Raw genomic sequence first — 20,316 nt, forward strand, 5'->3', positions numbered from 1 at the left:
TTAGCTAGGTAGTTAATAAATAGTTAATAACTATTTACTAACTATTTTACCTAGTTAAAATAAATAAAACTTGCCTGTGAAATAAAAATAAAACCTAAGATAGCTACAATGTAACTAATAGTTATATTGTAGCTAGCATCCGGCTAGATTTAGAGTTCTGTGGCCAAAGGGGTGCGTTAGCTACGCATGCTTTTTTTCCCCCCGCACCTTTTAAATACCGCTGGTATTTAGAGTTCACAGAAGGGCTGCGTTAGGCTCCAAAAAGGGAGCGTACAGGCATATTTACCATCACTGCAACTCTCAATACCAGTGGTGCTTACATACGCGGCCAGCTTTAAAAACGTGCTTGTGCACGATTCCCCCATAGGAAACAATGGGGCCGTTTGAGCTGGAAAAATACCTAACACCTGCAAAAAAGCAGCGTTCAGCTCCTAACGCAGCCCCATTGTTTCCTATGGGGAAACACTTCCTAAGTCTGCACCTAACACCCTAACATGAACCCCGAGTCTAAACACCCCTAGCCTTACACTTATTAACCCCTAATCTGCCGAAACCGCTATTGCTGACCCCTGCATATTATTATTAACCCCTAATCTGCCGCTCCGTACACCGCTGCAACCTACGTTATCCCTATGAACCCCTAATCTGCTGCCCCAAAACCCTGCGACCCCTATATTATATTTATTACCCCCTAATCTGCCCCCCCCAACATTGCCGCTACCTACCTACAATTATTAACCCCTAATCTGCCGACCGGACCTCACCGCTACTCTAATAAATGTATTAATCCCTAAAGCTAAGTCTAACCCTAACCCTAACACCCCCCTAAGTTAAATATAATTTTTATCTAACGAAATAAAATAAATCTTATTAAATAAATTATTCCTATTTAAAGCTAAATACTTACCTGTAAAATAAACCCAAATATAGCTACAATATAAATAATAATTATATTGTAGCTATTTTAGGATTAATATTTATTTTACAGGCATCTTTGTATTTATTTTAACCAGGTACAATAGCTATTAAATAGTTAATAACTATTTAATAGCTACCTAGTTAAAATAATTACAAAAGTACCTGTAAAATAAATCCTAACCTAAGTTACAATTAAACCTAACACTACATTATCAATAAATTAATTAAATAAACTACCTACAATTATCTACAATTAAACCTAACACTACACTATCAATAAATAAATGAAATACAAATACCTACAAATAAATACAAATAAATACACTAACTAAAGTACAAAAAATAAAAAAAGAACTAAGTTACAAAAAATAAAAAAAGAACTAAGTAAAGTAAAATAATTTACAAACATAAAAATATTACAACAATTTTAAGCTAATTACACATAAGCCCCCTAATAAAATAACAAAGCCCCCAAAATAAAAAAATGCCATACCCTATTCTAAAATAAAAATTGAAAAGCTCTTTTACCTTACCAGCCCTTAAAAGGGCCTTTTGCGGGGCATGCCCCAAAGAATTCTGCTCTTTTGCCTGTAAAAAAAACATACAATACCCCCCCCCCACATTACAACCCATTACCCACATACCCCTAATCTAACCCAAACCCCCTGAAGATCTTCCTACCTTATCTTCACCACGCCGGGTATCACCGATCCGTCCAGAAGAGGGTCCGAAGTCTTCCTCCTATCCGGGCGATGTCTTCATCCAAGCGGGGGCTGAAGAGGTCCATCATCCAGCTGAAGTCTTCATCCAAGCGGGGGCTGAAGAGGTCCATCATCCGGCTGAAGTCTTCTATCAAGCGGCATCTTCAATCTTCTTTCTTCTGGCTCCATTTTGATCCCACCAACGCGGAACATCCATCCTGGCCGACTTCCCGACGAATGACGGTTCCTTTAAGGGACGTCATCCAAGATCCGTCCCTCGAATTCCGATTGGCTGATAGGATTCTATCAGCCAATCGGAATTAAGGTAGGAAAATTCTGATTGGCTGATGGAATTAGTTTTAAAAAGGAATTATTTAGTTATTAATAGTAGGTTTTTTTTAGATTTATTTTAATTACATTAAAGTTAGGGGGTGTTAGGGTTAGATTTAGGGTTAGGTTTAGGGGTTAATAACTTTAGTATAGTGGCGGCAATTTTGGGGCAGCAGATTAGGGGTAATAATAGTAATGTAGGTTGTGGCGATGTTAGGGACAGCAGATTAGGGGTTATTAATATTTAACTAGTGTTTGCGATATGGGAGTATGGTGGTTTAGGGGTTAATATGTTTATTATAGTGGCGGCAATGTCCGGAGCGACAGATTAGGGGTTAATAATTTTATTTTATTATTTGCGATGTGGGAGGGCATCGGTTTAGTGGTTAATAGGTAGTTTAAGGATGTTAATGTACTTATTAGCGCTTTATTTATGAGTTTTACGTTACAGCTTTGTAGTGTAAAACCCATAACTACTGACTTTCAGTTTACGGTATGGATCTTGACGGTATGGGCTGTACTGCTCACTTTTTGGCCTCCCAGGCAGACTCGTAGTAGCGGCACTGTGGATGTCCCATTGAAAAAGGACTTTTTTAAAGCTGCGGTAGTTACGTTGCGTTACGGCCAAAAAAGTGTGCGGTATAGCTATACCTGCAAAACTCGTAATACCAGCGGTAGTGAAAAAGAGCCTTAACCCTCCTTTTTCACTCATACCGCAAAACCCGTAATCTAGCCATTAAAAAAATCCTAACACTACTCTAAAAATTACAAAATATCTAAATAAAAAAAAAAAATACAAAATTACAAAAAATAACAAAGACTAATTTACGGAAAATAAAAAAACGAAATTATCAAAAATAAAAAAGAATTACACCTAATCTAATAGCCCTATCAAAATAAAAAAGCCCACCCAAAATAAAAAAAAACCTAGCCTACAATAAACTACCAATAGCCCTTAAAAGGGCTTTTTTGGGGGGCATTGCCCCAAAGATGTCAGCTCTTTTACCTGTAAAAAAAATACAAAGACCCCCCAACAGTAAAACCCACCACCCAAACAACCCCCCCAAATAAAAAACCTAACTCTAAAAAACCTAAGCTACCCATTGCCCTGAAAAGGGCATATTGATGGGCATTGCCTTTAAAAGTGCATTTAGCTCTTTTACATTGCCCAAACCCTGAACTAAGAAAAAAACATAAAAAAACCTTAAATAACCTATCACTAACCCTCGAAGATCCACTTGAACAATCTTCATCCAGGCGGGGAGGAGTCTTCATCCAAGCGACAAGAAGTCTTAATCCAGGTGGCCTCTTTAATCTTCATCCAGGCGACATCTATCTTGAGCCTGGCGGGGCAAAGTGGGTCCATCCTGAAGACATCCGGCGTGGAGTATCCTCTTCATATGGTTGCCGCCGTACACTGAATCTTCAATGCAAGGGATGCAATTCAATATGGCATCCCTTTGCATTCCTATTGGCTGAAAGATTTGAATCAGCCAATAGGAATTAGAGCTGCTAAAATCCTATTGACTGTTCAAATCAGCCAATATGATTTAAGCAGCTCTCATTCTATTGGCTGATTCAAATTAGGCTAGGGGTTTTTATTATTTTGGGTGGGCTTTTTTACTTTGATAGGGCTATTACATTAGGTGTAATCCTTTTTTATTTTTGATAATTTTCGCCTAGATTTTGATTTTTGCGGTAACAGGGGTGAGGTATTAACCTACACGTTATTCTCACCGCTCAATTTCATGCAGTACTGGTATTACGAGTTTTTACAAACCCGGCGTTAAAAGACAAAAGTGAGCGTAGAGCAAAATTTTGCTCCAAATCTCACTCCAATACCAGCGCTGCTTAAGTCAGCAGTGAGCTGGTGTAACGTGCTTGTGCACAATTTCCCCATAGGAATCAACGGGGAGAGCCGGCTGAAAAAAAATTCACCTGCAAAAAAGCAGCGTAAAACTGAGTAACGCAGCCCCATTGATTCCTATGCGGAAATAAAATGTATGTTTACCCAACACCCTAACATGAACACCGAGTCTAAACACCCCTAATCTTACATTTATTAACCCCTAATCTGCCGCCCGACACCTGCATTATACTTATTAACCCCTAAATTGCCACTCCGAACACTGTCGCCACCTACATTATACATATTAACCCCTAATCTGCTGCCTCCAACATCGCCGCCACCTACATTATATTTATTAACCCCTAATCTGCCTTTCCGTATGTCGCCGCAACCTACCTACATTTATTAACCCCTAATCTGCTGCCCCAACGTCGCCGCCACTATAATAAACATATTAACTCCTAAACCGCCACACTCCCGCCTCGCAAACACTAGTTAAATATTATTAACCCCTAATCTGCCGTCCCTAAAATCGCAGCCACTTACCTACATTTATTTACCCCTAATCTGCCGCCCCCAACGTCGTCGCCACTATACTAAATGTATTAACCCCTAAACCTAAGTCTAACCCTAACCCTAACACCACCTAACAAATATAATTTAAATAAATCTAAATAAATATTCATATCATTAATTAAATTATTCCTATTTAAAACTAAATACTTACCTATAAAATAAACCCTAAGCTGGCTACAATATAACTAATAGTTACATTGTATCTATCTTAGGTTTTATTTTTATTTTACAGGCAAGTTTGTATTTATTTTAACCAGGTAGAATATTTACTAAATAGTTATGAACTATTTACTAACTACCTAGCTAAAATAAATACAAATTTAAATGTAAAATAAAACCTAACCTAAGTTACACTAACACCTAACATTACACTATAATTAAATAAATGAACTAAATTAAATACTATTAAATAAATTAAATTAGCTAAAGTACAAAAAAAACTAAATTACAGAAAATATAGATATTTAAACTAATTAAACCTAATCTAATAGCCCTATTAAAATAAAAAAGCCCCCTCAAAATAAAAAAAAAACCCTAGCCTAAACTAAACTACCAATAGCCCTTAAAAGTGCCTTTTGTGGGGCATTGCCCCAAAGTAATCAGCTCTTTTACCTGTAAAAAAAATACAAACAACCGCCCCATCAGTAAAACCCACCACCCACACAACCAACCCCCCAAATAAAATACTAACTAAAAAAACCTAAGCTCCCCATTGCCCTGAAAAGGGCATTTGGATGGGCATTGCCCTTAAAAGGGCAGTTAGCTCTTTTGCAGCCCAAACCCTAACCTAAACCCCCCCACACCAATACACCCTTAAAAAAACCTAACACTAACCCCCTGAAGAGCGAAGTGGTCCTCCAGACGGGCAGAAGTCTTCATCCAAGCTCGGCAGAAGTGGTCCTCCAGATGGGCAGAAGTCTTCATCCAGACGGCATCTTCTATCTTCATCCATCTGGCGTGGTGCGGCTCCATCTTCAAGACATCCGACGCGAAGCATCCTCTTCTTCCGACGGACTAACGACGAATGAAGGTACCTTTAAGTGACGTCATCTAAGATGGCGTCCCTTCGATTCCGATTGGCTGATAGAATTCTATCAGCCAATCGGAATTAAGGTTGAAGAAATCCTATTGGCTGATGTAATCATCCAATAGGATTAAAGTTCGATCCTATAGGCTGATCCAATCAGCCAATAGGATTGCCAATAGGATTGCCAATCAGCCAATAGGATTGAGCTTGCATTCTATTGGCTGATTGGAATATATATACTACTGACTTTCAAATGCGGTAGAAATCTTGACGGTTTAGGGTGTTCCGCTCACTTTTTGGCCTCCCAGGACAGAGTTGTAATACCAGCGCTATGAAAAGTCCCATAAAAAAAGCATTTACAAAGTTTACGTAAGTCGTTTTGCGGTAAGGCCAAAAAAGTGTGCGGTGATCCTAAACCTTCAAGACTCGTAATACCAGCGGGCGTAAAAAAGCAGCGTTAGCTACCGCATAACTCGTAATCTAGGCCTTTGATTTTTATTTTTTGTAATTTAGTGTTTTTATTTTTTGTAATTTTAGGTTTTAGTGTAAGGCAGGTTAGGTTTTATTTCACAGGTAAGTTTGTATTTATTTTAATTAGGTAGTTAGTAAATAGTTAATAACTATTTACTAACTAGTCTACCTAGTTAAAATAAATACCAACTTACCTGTGAAATAAAAATAAAACCTAAGCTAGCTACAATGTAACTATTAGTTATTTTGTAGCTAGCTTAGGTTTTATTTCACAGGTAAGTATTTAGTTTTAAATATGTATTATTTAGTTTATTTAGTTAATAATAGTTAAAGTTTAATTTAGCTCTATTGTAATTATGTTAAAGTTAGGGGGTGTTAAGGTAAGGGTTACGTTAGGGTTAGGTTTTAGGGTTTAATAGTTTTATTTAGATTGTTGGGATGTGGGGGGCTGGCAGTTTAGGGGTTAATATGTTTATTTAGTGGTAGGGATGTGGGAGACCAGAGGTTTAGGGGTTAATAACTTTATTTAGTTGCGGAAATGTCGGGGAGCGGCGGAATAGGGGTTAATAACTTTTATATAGTAATGATACAAGAAAAAGAGGGCGCCTTATAGTGTGGTATGTCCTCAAAGGGTCTGTGAGTATGAATGGTAGAAGGCTTACCAGATGAAGTTGAACCATACAGTGACCGGTGCCTGCAAGCGGGCTAGCACTATACAGTGGCTAGTACACTACATTTTTTTTTATTGCCTGAAGAAATTACCTGTTTGTTTGGTCGAGAAACGCGTTGCTGTAAAGATTAATGCGTTGTTTTTACCTTTGAAATATCGGTAGCTGTCCTTTATTTTTATGTCTTTCTACTGACTTTACCAGTGGGTAGAGGTCTCGTACTCCCATCTGAAGCTCATCCAACATTGGATTTTAGCTGTCAACACCGTTGGGGACACCTGGTTCAGTGTACTAGCCACTGTAGAGTGCTAGCCTGCTTGCAGGCACCGGTCACAGTATGGTGCAACTTCATCTGGTAAGCCTTCTACCATTCATATTTACAGACCCATTGAGGACATAACACACTATGAGGTGCCCTCTTTTTCTTGTATCATTTCTGTAGATTATCCTTTACACCGAGTTCAAGCGGAGCTGCCTTCGTCTAACGTTCACAAAATTGAACAACGTCACAGACTCACACTGTTGGATATCTGTTGTCTCTATATGGGAATGAACTCTGGTAACATTTCATATATATTTCAATACTGTTTAATGTGCGCCTCCATAAGTACCCCTCCTGGGATCTTGAATATTGAAAACTTTAATATAGTGGCGGCAATGTTGGGGTGTGGCGGAATAGGGGTTAATAACTTTAGTATAGTGGCGGCGATATTGGGAGCAGTAGATTAGGGGTTAATAGATCTATTTAGGTAGCGGTGATATCGGGAGCGGCAGATTAGGTGGTTAATAACATTATGTAGGTGGCGGCAATGTCAGTGGGGGACAGATTAGGTGTGTTTAGACGTGGGGTTTATGTTAGGGTGTTAGGTTTAAATGTTAGTTTTCTTTCCCCATAGACTTCAATGGGGCTGCGTTATGGAGCTTTTCTTTTCGCAATCGCAGGTGTTTTTTTCTGACACCTTCTCCCTATTGATGTCTATGAGGGAATGCATTGTTACTTTCCCTATAGCGCTCAAAACTCGTAATCTAGCTGAATGGGAGCTGCCATGTTGTAACTTAGGCTACATTCTCTTCTGTGGCCAATCAGAGACAGTTATAAATACAGTATATCACTAGAGTGTGCAGCCAATGGCTGTGTGAATTATAAAACAGTGTTCTGCATTTCCATTTTTACCATGAACTGAAAAGCTCACAATTTCAGAATGGTATTCCAGGAAAAAGACAAAATAAATAAGTTTGTTTTTATATATAAAATGTACCATCTGAAAGTTTTTAATGTCCCTTTAAACACTGCCAAGGTCAGAGAATGTACTACATGTATTTATTTATTGATTGATTTATTGATTGACTTACTTATTTAGCAAGTCTTTTTTTAGCTATTTATAGGTTTTTGGGAAAATATTATTAAGCATAAAAAATGTAAAGCTTTTGGAGCCTCAAAAAAATAATAATATTTTTTTATTTATACTTATACTTTCAAATTCAGCAAATTATATTCAATCCAGAAGAAGTGTTGTTTGCAAAATATGTCAAAATATAGTGCAAAATAATTTTGTTTATAATTATTTTTTTGTTCAAGGTAATATTATATATTACATTAAATATTTGATCTTTTATTTTATGCCATTTAGAGATGTCATCTGTAAATTAATTAAAAAGAATAAATAATTTGCTTACTTAAGCCTAGATTACAAGTGAGGCGCAAACTTTTTTACACTAGTGTAATCGCATTTTTGCAAGACAACTGCTAGCGCAATCGCCATTTACGCTTCAATCCTTACCGCAATCTCAGAGTTGTGGTTAACTGTTTTCCGAAACAAAAAAACTTGCACAAAACACTTCAAAAATACATTACAAAGTACACTTACACTCATAATAACACTATCTAATAACAAATTATTTAAAACAATTATTGTAGAAAAAAGTTATAAGGGCTCAAAGATATGAGATTTCATGTTTTAGATAAAAAGGCAGGCAAAAGGCTTTAACATAGAGATACATACATATACCCGTCTAAATATGTATGTATATATATATATATATATATATATATATATATATATATATATATATATATATATATTACTGTATACACATATTGACATAAATATAAGTGCATTTTAGCCCTTTGCAGTTAAGGAGATGAAAATATTTAAAAACATATTTATGCAATATTCATATTTAATAAAGTGTTATACTGTGTATTTACTGTAAATATTTCACGTTACAATGTTCTTCACAAAAGAGAAAAAGAGATTATTATTTTTATGCATGGTTAGCGCACTTGAGAAAATGCGATCGGGTTTGGACAGGCGTAGGTTGTTATTTTTTCCCCCACTTTCCCAACTCTATTGAAATCTATGGGTTTGGCTTTTTGCGCATCGAATTAGTGCGCAAGGGAAAACTTTTTACTTTCAACTTGTAATACAAGCTCTACCCGATGTGCAATTAAGGAACTCCCCTTAATGAGATACACATTTTAGTAAAATGTAAAAATTGCCTTTATAATATTCTTTGGGGTCCTCATGGTACTGCTATGGCTTGTTGTAGAATCAGGCCCAAGTGTTTAGCTAAAGATGACTAACGTTTTGCAGCATGACAATATGGCTAACAATATTGACTTAGTTTTGGTCCACATTCAGGGTTTTACGTTTGGAAGATCTGGTGAGACTCTAACTATGAGACTGCGATCACTGTCTTTTAAAGCATTGCTACAACAGGTGTGTATATGATTATTTTTATTAAATAAAATAAGTCTGGAACTGATATTAGCTACTATAAATGAATTATTGTTGTTAAATAAATATATTTATCTGCATTTGCCTTTCACATTTACAGTATAAGAAAATATAGACATTTTACTATAAATGCTGAACATTGAGAACTTGTCAACCTTGCCTATAATATTTTTAGTGACTGGATAATATTTAATAATTATTTTATAAAATCTAATTTAATAACCTTGCCATCCTAAAATTCAATTTCCAACCCAGTTGCTTTACACATTTATTTTCAGCTATCCAGTATCTCCTGTAATATTGTTAGCTCTATCTCTCCTGAATTTTAAACCCAATCATTTCCCATTTTGCTTTCCCCACCCTCATCTCACAGATATTGTTTCCCATCCAGGCTGTTCACCACAATGGGGCCTAGTTATCAACGCGTCTACTTTTCCTGCCTTCGCCGGCCCAATACGCCCGCCTAAGCTCACCTCACATCGCCGCCGCGGACCTGTCAAAATTCGCCTAAGTTATCAAAAAAGCTGTCAAAAAGCCGCGCACCAAGTACGGGGCGATGAGCAGCGGACTGTGAGAGTTATCACTCATCCGATCTCGCTGCTCTTCGGCTTTTTTACAGCTTTCTTGCTAGCCTGTCACTAAGCACTCACACTAAACTACACTGTTCTACCCCCTATACCGGCGCCCCCGGAGCCCCCCGCAACTAAATAAAGTTACTAACCCCTAAACCGCTGCTTCTAGACCCCGCTGCAACTCTTATAAATGTATTAACCCCTAAACCGCCGCTCCCGGACACCGCTGCCACCTACATTATACCTAGTAACCCCTATCCTGCCCCCCCATACCGTCGCCCTCTATAATAAAGTTATTAACCCCTATCCTGCTGATCCCGCACCTCGCCGCAAATAAATAAATAGTTTAACCCCTAAACTGCCGCTCTCTGAACCCGCCGCAACCTATATTAAATTTATTAACCCCTATCCTGCCCCCCCTACACCGTCGCCACCTATAATAAATTTATTAACCCCTATCCTGCCCCCCCCTACACCGTCGCCACCTATAATAAATTTATTAACCCCTATCCTGCCCCCCCACACCGTCGCCACCTATAATAAATTTATTAACCCCTAACTTGCCCCCCCCTACACCGTCGCCACCTATAATAAATTTATTAACCCCTATCCTGCCCCCCCTACACCGTCGCCACCTATAATAAATTTATTAACCCCTATCCTGCCCCCCCTACACCGTCGCCACCTATAATAAATTTATTAACCCCTATCTTGCCCCCCCTACACCGTCGCCACCTATAATAAATTTATTAACCCCTATCCTGCCCCCCTACACCGTCGCCACCTATAATAAATTTATTAACCCCTATCCTGCCCCCCCAACACCGTCGCCACCTATAATAAATTTATTAACCCCTATCCTGCCCCCCCACTACACCGCCGCCACTGTAATTAAATTATTAACCCCTAAACCTAAGTCTAACACTAACCCTAACACCCCCTAACTTAAATATTAATTAAATAAATCTAAATAATATTTCTCTTATTAACTAAGTTAATCCTATTTAAAACTAAATACCTGTAAAATAAACCCTAATATAGCTACAATATAAATAATAATTATATTGTAGCTATCTTAGGATTTATTTTTATTTTACAGGTAACTTTCAATTTATTTTAACTAGGTACAATAGCTATTAAATAGTTATTAACTATTTAATAGCTTACCTAGCTAAAATAAAGAGAAATTTACCTGTAAAATAAAAACTAACCTAAGTTACAATTACACCTAACACTACACTATACTTTAATAAATTATTCCTATTTAAAACTAAATACTTACCTGTAAATTAAACCCTAAGATAGCTACAATGTAATTAATAATTACATTATAGCTATTTTAGGATTTATATTTATTTTACAGGTAACCTTCTATTTATTTTAGCTAGTTAGAATATTTATTAAATAGTTATTAACTATTTAATAACTACCTAGCTAAAAGAAATACAAAATTACCTGTAAAATAAATCCTAACCTAAGTTACAATTAAACCTAACACTACACTATCATTACATTAATTAAATAAATTAACTACAAATAACTACAATTAAATACAATTACATAAACTAACTAAAGTACAAAAAATAAAAAAGCTAAGTTACAAAAAATAAAAAAAATAAGTTACAAACATTTTAAAAATATTACAACAATTTTAAGCTACTTACAGCCAATAGCCAATAGAATGCGAGCTCAATCTGATTGGATCAGCCAATCAGATTTTTCCTACCTTAATTCCGATTGGCTGATAGAATCCTATCAGCCAATCGGAATTGAAGGGATGCCATCTTGGATGACGTCCCTTAAAGGAGCCTTCATTCATCGGTAGTCCGTCGGTAAAGAAGGATGTTCCGCGTCGACGGGATGAAGATTGAAGACCCGGCTTGGAAGATGACATCGCCCGGATAGAAGACTTCTTCAGCGCCTCTTGGAAGATGACATCGCCCGGATCGAAGACTTCTTCAGCGCCGCTTGGAGGATCACTTCATCGGATGGAAGATTTCTTCATCGCCGCTTGGAGGATAACTTCTTCCGCTCCGGATGTCCACTTCGGTTCCATCGCTGCTCGGCTGAGTGAAGACGACTCAAGGTAGGATGATCTTCAGGGGATTAGTGTTAGGTTATTTTAAGGGGGTTTGGGTTAGATTAGGGGTATGTGGGTGGTGGGTTTTAATGTTGGGGGTGGTTGTATTTTTCTTTTACAGGCAAAAGAGCTGAATTCTTTGGGGCATGCCCCACAAAAGGTCCTTTTAAGGGCTGGTAAGGTAAAAGAGCTTTGAACTTTTTTAATTTAGAATAGGGTAGGGCATTTTTTATTTTGGGGGGGTTTGTTATTTTATTAGGGGGCTTAGATTAGGTGTAAGTAGCTTAAAATTGTTGTAATATTTTTAAAATGTTTGTAACTTATTTTTTTATTTTTTGTAACTTAGCTTTTTTTATTTTTTGTACTTTAGTTAGTTTATGTAATTGTATTTAATTGTAGTTATTTGTAGTTAATTTAATTAATGTAATGATAGTGTAGTGTTAGGTTTAATTGTAACTTAGGTTAGGATTTATTTTACAGGTAATTTTGTATTTCTTTTAGCTAGGTAGTTATTAAATAGTTAATAACTATTTAATAACTATTCTAACTAGCTAAAATAAATACCAAGTTACCTGTAAAATAAATATAAATCCTAAAATAGCTACAATGTAATTATTAATTATATTGTAGCTATCTTAGGGTTTATTTTACAGGTAAGTATTTAGTTTTAAATAGGAATAATTTATTTAAGTATAGTGTAGTGTTAGGTGTAATTGTAACTTAGGTTAGTTTTTATTTTACAGGTTAATTTCTCTTTATTTTAGCTAGGTAAGATATTAAATAGTTAATAACTATTTAATAGCTATTGTACCTAGTTAAAATAAATACAAAGTTGCCTGTAAAATAAAAATAAATCCTAACATAGCTACTATATAATTATTATTTATATTGTAGCTATATTAGGGTTTATTTTAAAGGTATTTAGTTTTAAATAGGATTAATTTAGTTCATAATAGAAATTTTATTTAGGGTTAGTGTTAGACTTAGGTTTAGGGGTTAATAAATTTATTACAGTGGCGGCGGTGTAGTGGGGGGCAGGATAGGGGTTAATAAATGTATTATAGGTGGCGACGGTGTAGGGGGGGCAGATTAGGGGTTAATAAATTTAATATAGGTTGCGGCAGGGTCAGGGAGCGGCGGTTTAGGGGTTAAACTATTTATTTAGGTGCGGGATCGGCAGGATAGGGGTTAATAACTTTATTATAGAGGGCGGCGATATAGGGGGGGAGGATAGGGGTTACTAGGTATAATGTAGGTGGCGGTGGGCTCCGGGAGCGGCGGTTTAGGGGTTAATATGTATAGAGTAGCTTGCGGTGGGCTCCGGGAGCGGCGGTTTAGGGGGTAATAACTTTATTTAGTTGCGGTGGTGTAGGGGGGGTCAGATTAGGGGTGTTTAGACTCGGGGTACATGTTAGGGTGTTAGGTGTAGACATTTCCCATAGGAATCAATGGGATGTCTGGCAGCAGCAAACTTGTACTTTCGCTATGGTCAGACTCCCATTGATTCCTATGGGATCCGCCGCCTCCAGGGTGGCGGTTTGAAAACCAGGTACGCTGGGCCGTAAAAGTGCCGAGCGTACCTGCTAGTTTTTTGATAACTAGCAAAAGTAGTCAGATAGTGCCGTACTTGTGTGCGGAACATCTGGAGTGACGTAAGAATCGATCTGTGTCGGACTGAGTCCGGCGGATCGAAGTTTACGTCACAAAATTCTACTTTTGCTGGGATCTAGCCTTTGATAACTAAGGCGAATCAGCCTCGCCACAAATACGCTGCGGAATTCCAGCGTATTTGAGGTTGACGGCTTGATAACTAGGCCCCATAATCTTCTAAAATTTAGATAAATGAGAGAACAGAGAGGGTGAAAACATTTATGTTAAAGGGATATAATGTGACCAGAGAGTAAAACAGGGTGATCAGGTCATTACAGCATCAACAAAGTAAGTCAGGATTAAACATAAGATCTACAAGATAAAAACAAAGGGTGCCTCATGGCGTAGACTGTGTGATTTATAAAACAGCTAAAAAATCCTAAATGGGTTACTCACAAGTAAGATGGCACTATATAGATGGATAGTGCAAATAGGCAGGCTGGATGTTGCAGCCACCAGCTGGCTGATGCTCCCGGCAACAACCTCCAGGGAAATACCATGAAAACATAAGTCTTCAAAATCCAGCAGTCACTTTCCACAAACAGTACACTGCAACTTGATAAAAGTACTAAAAACTTCTATAGAACACCAGTATGCAGCTGATCTGTTTAAAAACATGCAACGTGATTCTCAGCTCAAAGACGAGCCGTTTCCTTAGGATCAATTTTTATCTGTTTCATAAATCCCCTAGTCTTCACCATGAGGTGCCATTTTGTTTTTACCTTGTAGATACATGCTGGTTTTCCAGCACCTATAGAAGAGGAGCTGCCCTGGTGACTTTGATTATTCTTCTGGATCAGATATGGGGATTTTTATTTTATTTAAACTATTATGTGTAGTATAGCACCCCATATTTACTTTGTTAAACATAAGATAGCTCAATGCGAGCTGAAAACGCTGAGGCTCTGAAGCTGCATTTGCAGCTTAATAAATGGGGCCCTATACTTTTATCTTCTCATTCAATTTTGTTTAGCCTTTAAAAAGCTCTCTCCTAATATCCATTGGGAATAACATATATACATATTACAAGAACAAATAATAACATAGAAACAGAAAAGAAGAAGAAGGGTGCTATAGTGGAGTGCAAAGGGTTAATTAAATGTGCTGAATAATAACCAATACTAAATTTGCTTATTAATAACCAATACTAAGAATATTACCCGCATTGGCTATCAGTGATCAAATGTAGAATAATGTGTTAATTAGTGTAAAAAAAAATATCAGAAATATCAAAATGTCTAAATATATCAGTGAAAATTAACTAGCAGAAACTTCCACTCTCTTACATAAATGTGAACTCAGAATAAGTGTACAAAAACTTATTTACTGAAAGAAGAAACAAAAAAATCCAGAACCCCAACTTAGTATCTGTTGTGTAATGTGGGACATAATAAAATGCTGTACATACAGAATTAATAAAAGATACAACTCTAAAATGCGGCTAAATTCTTAAAAATAAAAAAAATAAAATTGACCTAGAAAAGCCACTGTCGGACTAATAAATGGGACGTCTCCAAAAAAACCTCCAAGGTAATACCACCAGATAAAATATAATCGGATGTACAGTCAGTAGTAGATGCTGTAGTAGATAGACTTCCAGCAGTGTTACACGCTAAAAAAAACAAGTTTGGGGGACTTCCGGGCGGCGGCCATCTTACAGGTCGCACTGAGCTTCAGCTCCTGGGTTATTTGCCACTTTTATCTAAAATTAAGCTGACATATTGGTTCTAAGATACTCAGATAGGTGGAAAAGCTCGACTGAAGGCACTTTCATCCAAGAGATAAGGTTTTGGATTGTGGTGTGGCCCTCTCAGCCCTCAGTACCGGACTTACAATTTTGAGGCCTTCCCTTATTTCTGAAGCCTCATCTGTCTCCACATTTGCTGCGCCGTTGTTGTGCAGCCAGTGCTCTTCGGGGCAAGTTTTCTCTACAGAGAGTTATAAATTTAAAGCAATAGGATGGAAAAACCGCTAATAGCTATTTTTGCTGAGTTATTGGACATCCAACTTAAAAGCATTACTGACCACCTAACAAGGGAATGGGGTAGTGCGTATACTCCTATCCACGCCACCGGCTCCTCAAAGTTACCTGAAACCATACTTGCGGTGGGTGAGGAACCAGGCTGGGAACAGCAAAACCTGCTAGAGGAGACTACTGCCCCACTTAGCCCCGAGCCCCGAAGCGAACACAGCTCTTTATTGGAAAATGGAGGGTGGAAAGGGAGCCTTGAAAGACGGGAGATTCCCGCTAAACCTTTGACCGGGAGCTCCTTGTACTTATTGAGCACACAATGCAAACCATTGCAGGGAGAGAGAGAGTGCGAAGACCAAGCCTGCAATACTTATGCCGAATGCTGTGGTATATCTGACGCTGTGTTGGTGGGGACTGTCGGAGTCTTAAAAGTGGTGGATCAGTCACGACCCTGCGTAGGAGCAGAAACTAAACTCACCCAGATTGATAGGAGAGGCACGTCTGAGAAGCGGCAGTCAAGTCTAGCAGGTCCTCTTGTTCAGCCCGCGAGTAGAGGGGCTGATCGGCTCCTACACGCTGTTTGTACAGCTCTGTGTGATGATCCATGGTATCTACGCACCAAGACAGAGTACTTGATCTACAAGTCGGGCCCAGAAATGCGACAGAGCACAGATAGGGAGCAGCGTGTGATGTTCCCCCTGACACCACGGACAGAGCATGGGTATGTTGTCAGAGGGGTCAAAGCAGGAGTCGGCTGATCTAATTCTATGTCAATGGTGAGAGATTCCGCCCTTGCAATAATGACATCCTTCAGGCTGCCTACTGATGAGCAGCGAGTCTGCTCTCCTGCATAATTATTCTCACTGCGGGGTCTATATTTTGACGAAAAATGACTAATACAAATGAACCCTAATGACGGCACTAAGCCTGAGGTACGGGGGACATTATCTGTTTAGACACTGCGGTATATTTTTTGCTTCAATTGGGGACATGGCTGCATAACCTTCTATGACTCACTTGCCCACCTCAGTGCTCAGGTGTAAGCTGAGAGCTTTCCAGCGTGGTTTGTAGTGGACATGTATCAGCGTGCTGTTAAACCACTATAAGTAGCTTTCTCAGTATTACTACCTGTCTTTTGGGCTCACATATTGGCTTGTGTGCTCTTTGACCCCCTATTAACTTATTAACTAGTTATGTGACCCTAGCTATTAGATAGAAATACTATATTTGGACATGTATGAGATCTACTGTTTTTTTGTTTGTTTTTTAAATTGTAACAGGGTAAATGCTTGTTTAGTTTTATCATTGATTTTATTAATTGAGGTGCTGCTTATTTTATACATGCTACATTGGTGGAGTATCTGAGCCTCTATACCCTGTCATATCTCATTCTTATGCCGGCTGGATATATAAGAGAGCAAATTCATGGGCACTCAATATTATCCCCCAGTGCTATATAACATTTGTTAAGTATCTACATAGAGGTCACACTCTAAATTTGGTTTGTTACCCCCTACACCTTAACAACAGGTCCTTTGAGTTAATACTTAGCTTACTTAAGATCCCATTCAGTTTTTAACACATCCTGGGTTGTGAATCATAAGGTCCTTTGTACTATCTCCCATATTAAAATATCCCAGGTATGTGTGTGTTACAATTCTCGTTTCTCTATATAATATTCACCCCATATAATCGCAATGTGAAATATCTCGAATTGTTTCCAGTATATACTGTATGCACTTTGTTTATTCAATTCTAATTAAGGATATAAAGTGAGGATATCATTTAAGACCCAAAAGTGGTCTTTTTTGTTGGTAAAAACCTCCTTTAACTCTAATCCATAGTTACGGAGTCCAAAAGTGACTTCATGTGCTATTCAGGAGGGTAAAGAACAGTAGGCACTTGATTTAACTACTACACCTGTGAATTTTACTTTTAGGAATATACTCTGAGTAAAAATGTTATACAATGTGAAAAAAAACCAAAAAACAAAAAAAAAAACAAGTTTAAGCTGACAGATTCTTGTGACAGTCTCTCCTATTATACAGCGCTCATCCACTGTTCCTCAATCTCACTCCGAGTATAAAGCAGGGATATAAAAGCTCAACAATCACCCTATGGCTCTTATCAGCAGGTTAGGGATTACTGTAAAAGGGTTTACCTTCTATGTCCACTTTCCGTTAGGGTCAATGTTCAATCCCTGCAGAAATTACAGGTGTTTTAGTAGCAAAAGGCTGTACTCACTATTACCGGAGCAGGCTGTTGAACTCCTCAAATGGTAGCTGAATTCCTGCACTTAGTGCGTTTGCACGCAGGAAGCTGAGCAATCACCATGCTCACCACCAGTTTGGCCAAACTCTCCACAAATGAATGTTATAATACCGGAACAAATCCCAGAGCAAATAAGTGACAAGCGGGCAGTACTTCAACACATTTCACCCGTAGAGTGGGCTTTTTCAAGATAGTTTGCCAACTGTTTGTGATCGTCCTGATATACCTGTGCTCATCATCTCATTGGTTGATTCAAGATTCCAGACAGGTAATGTAAAGGTGGTATTTGATTGGTTATGCTCAACCTGATGTATCTGAAACCCTCCTTGGTTGATTCCTAACATGTAACCGGAAGTCTGTGTTATTTCCATAGAAATATTTAAGGTGGTATTCAACCTTTAATATAGAGGTGGTATTTATTCTTGATTATTATTTGGTGGTATAGCATTATATAAAAGAAAAATATTAAAAGGAAAAATATCTATCTCACTAAGAACAAATAACAAAGCAATTCTAGGCTGATATAATTTATTTGTATACTTAGCTACCAAAACAATCATGTAATTATCAATAGTAAGTGATAACAAAACATTATACAGCAATAACTGCTCCTAAAACAATGAAATGCAATCTAGCAATAACGTCTAATAAAGCAATGATAAACAATTTAGTAGTAATTGATAACAAAGCAATGCTATGCTTAGCTAATGAAGCAATTATATAACATCTTAATAAAACAAGGTTATACAGTGCAGTGAGATACATTCATCTTTTATTGATATGGCTATATATATATATATACATACAGAAGTCCAGTGAGTGCTTATTTCAAATATATAGATATATATATATATATATATATATATATATATATATCCTCCAAAGAGAGATAAGCACAGTCTTACATTACCACAACTGCCAGGGTGCACTTCATATAAATTGTATCCATTCCTCGTTTGCAAGAAGGCACTCACTGGTCTTTAGTAAAAAACAACTTTTAATTCATAGATTTAAAAAGCAATTACATCCATAACGTTTCGCTGTCGTTATGACAACTTTGTCAAATGTTCTGCTAACATCACCAATATAGGACAAACATGTTTCCAAAGTAGAAAATCGCTAACAACATACATTTAAATACAACCTTATATACCCATTCATATTCACATCTTCCCGCTCCTGCAGATCCTCCATCTCCCCCCTGACGTCATCGCGCTCAGACGTGGGCGTGAGCGTGAGACTTCATTCGTTTCCAATTGGCCATGTGTCTCCATGGCAACCGCTTGTAAACACACTACGTTGTGTCTTTCTTAGCCGCTCCCACTGTTGTCATCATGCAACTGCGTGACTATAGCCCTATCGTATAGGCTAATCAGCAGGCGGTTGTCATGGGAACCTACAGCCAGGAAGAAAAAACATAAACACCAACAAACTGTGTTAGTCCCAATATAAGGCATATGAGTTCAGATAGGCATCGAACGATATGACAACTTGAGGATGAAGATAAACTTCATATGAAGCACAACAGTGCCTTTCAATTAAAGATCCACGAGTGGTTTAACCGCGATCGATACTATCCCCACACATAACAGCCCAAAAATAAAGGGACACATTAAATATAGACAAAATTAAAAACAATGTAACTGTTTAGCAAATATCACCTATGCTAATAGTTTGCAATCCCTGACTGACATAGTTAACACTATATTCCCTAATAAAACATTATCTTTGATATGTACACTTGACTCCATTTTTGTATATTCTTTTGACACATAAGAAACCATCTCCTTCATGCCTGATTGGAATAGATAGAAACCAGTGTGTACCCACTAGAATGAAGATTCATGTGGATTCCTGGAATATATTCCTACATATTGGGATGGTAGATCAAAGTATATGTCCATGTTCAGTTTATGGGTTATTTAGTGTAGAATGGTCCAAAGTCCAGATTAGTGTTCAATCCCTTTGGTATGACTGTGTCCAGCATATGAATCCATTTGATCAGTTTGGTGCAATAAGGAGATAACTCTTTCCTCGTAAGTGAAGGTGTTTGTTATAACTGATATAACTCAATGTACTGAAGCATTAAGTGAAGAATAGAGGTAGAATCACTATAGATATCTCTTGAATACCTTGGCTATTTCTTTACTTCGAATACAACTGTATCATCATCTTATTGATCCTATTAACCCGCTATATAGTTTCAAGTTTATCTAAATAAATAAAAAAATTCTGCTGCATTTGTAATATTATTTGAATAGCTTTAATCTTGACTTCACGACTACTTTCCCTGATTGAATTAACTTAATATTAAGGATTTGTATGGAAAGCCATACTGCCACAACTTTTTAAACTCCTAATTAGACAATTATGTGTAATTTATAAAAACTTGAAATAGACAAATGTAGATTATTAATTTTCTTTTAAGGTGTTCACAATATGTTAAAAAATGTTATCTTCTTTTAAAAGCTTCATTGTAACAAATAGTCTTTC

General features: G+C 37.4%; 1 protein-coding gene across 1 annotated transcript in view; it reads left to right on the top strand.

The window, feature by feature from the left end:
* The window catches only part of LOC128661474 (ATP-dependent translocase ABCB1-like), a 261,506-nt gene that overhangs the window by 172,938 nt on the left and 68,252 nt on the right, over positions 1-20,316 (top strand). The window contains exon 19 of the mRNA XM_053715723.1: positions 9,183-9,260. Coding sequence (XP_053571698.1) covers positions 9,183-9,260 — 78 coding nt within the window. The remainder of the gene's footprint in view (positions 1-9,182; positions 9,261-20,316) is intronic.

Source organism: Bombina bombina, chromosome 5 (assembly GCF_027579735.1).
Source record: "Bombina bombina isolate aBomBom1 chromosome 5, aBomBom1.pri, whole genome shotgun sequence".
Taxonomy (NCBI): domain Eukaryota; kingdom Metazoa; phylum Chordata; class Amphibia; order Anura; family Bombinatoridae; genus Bombina; species Bombina bombina.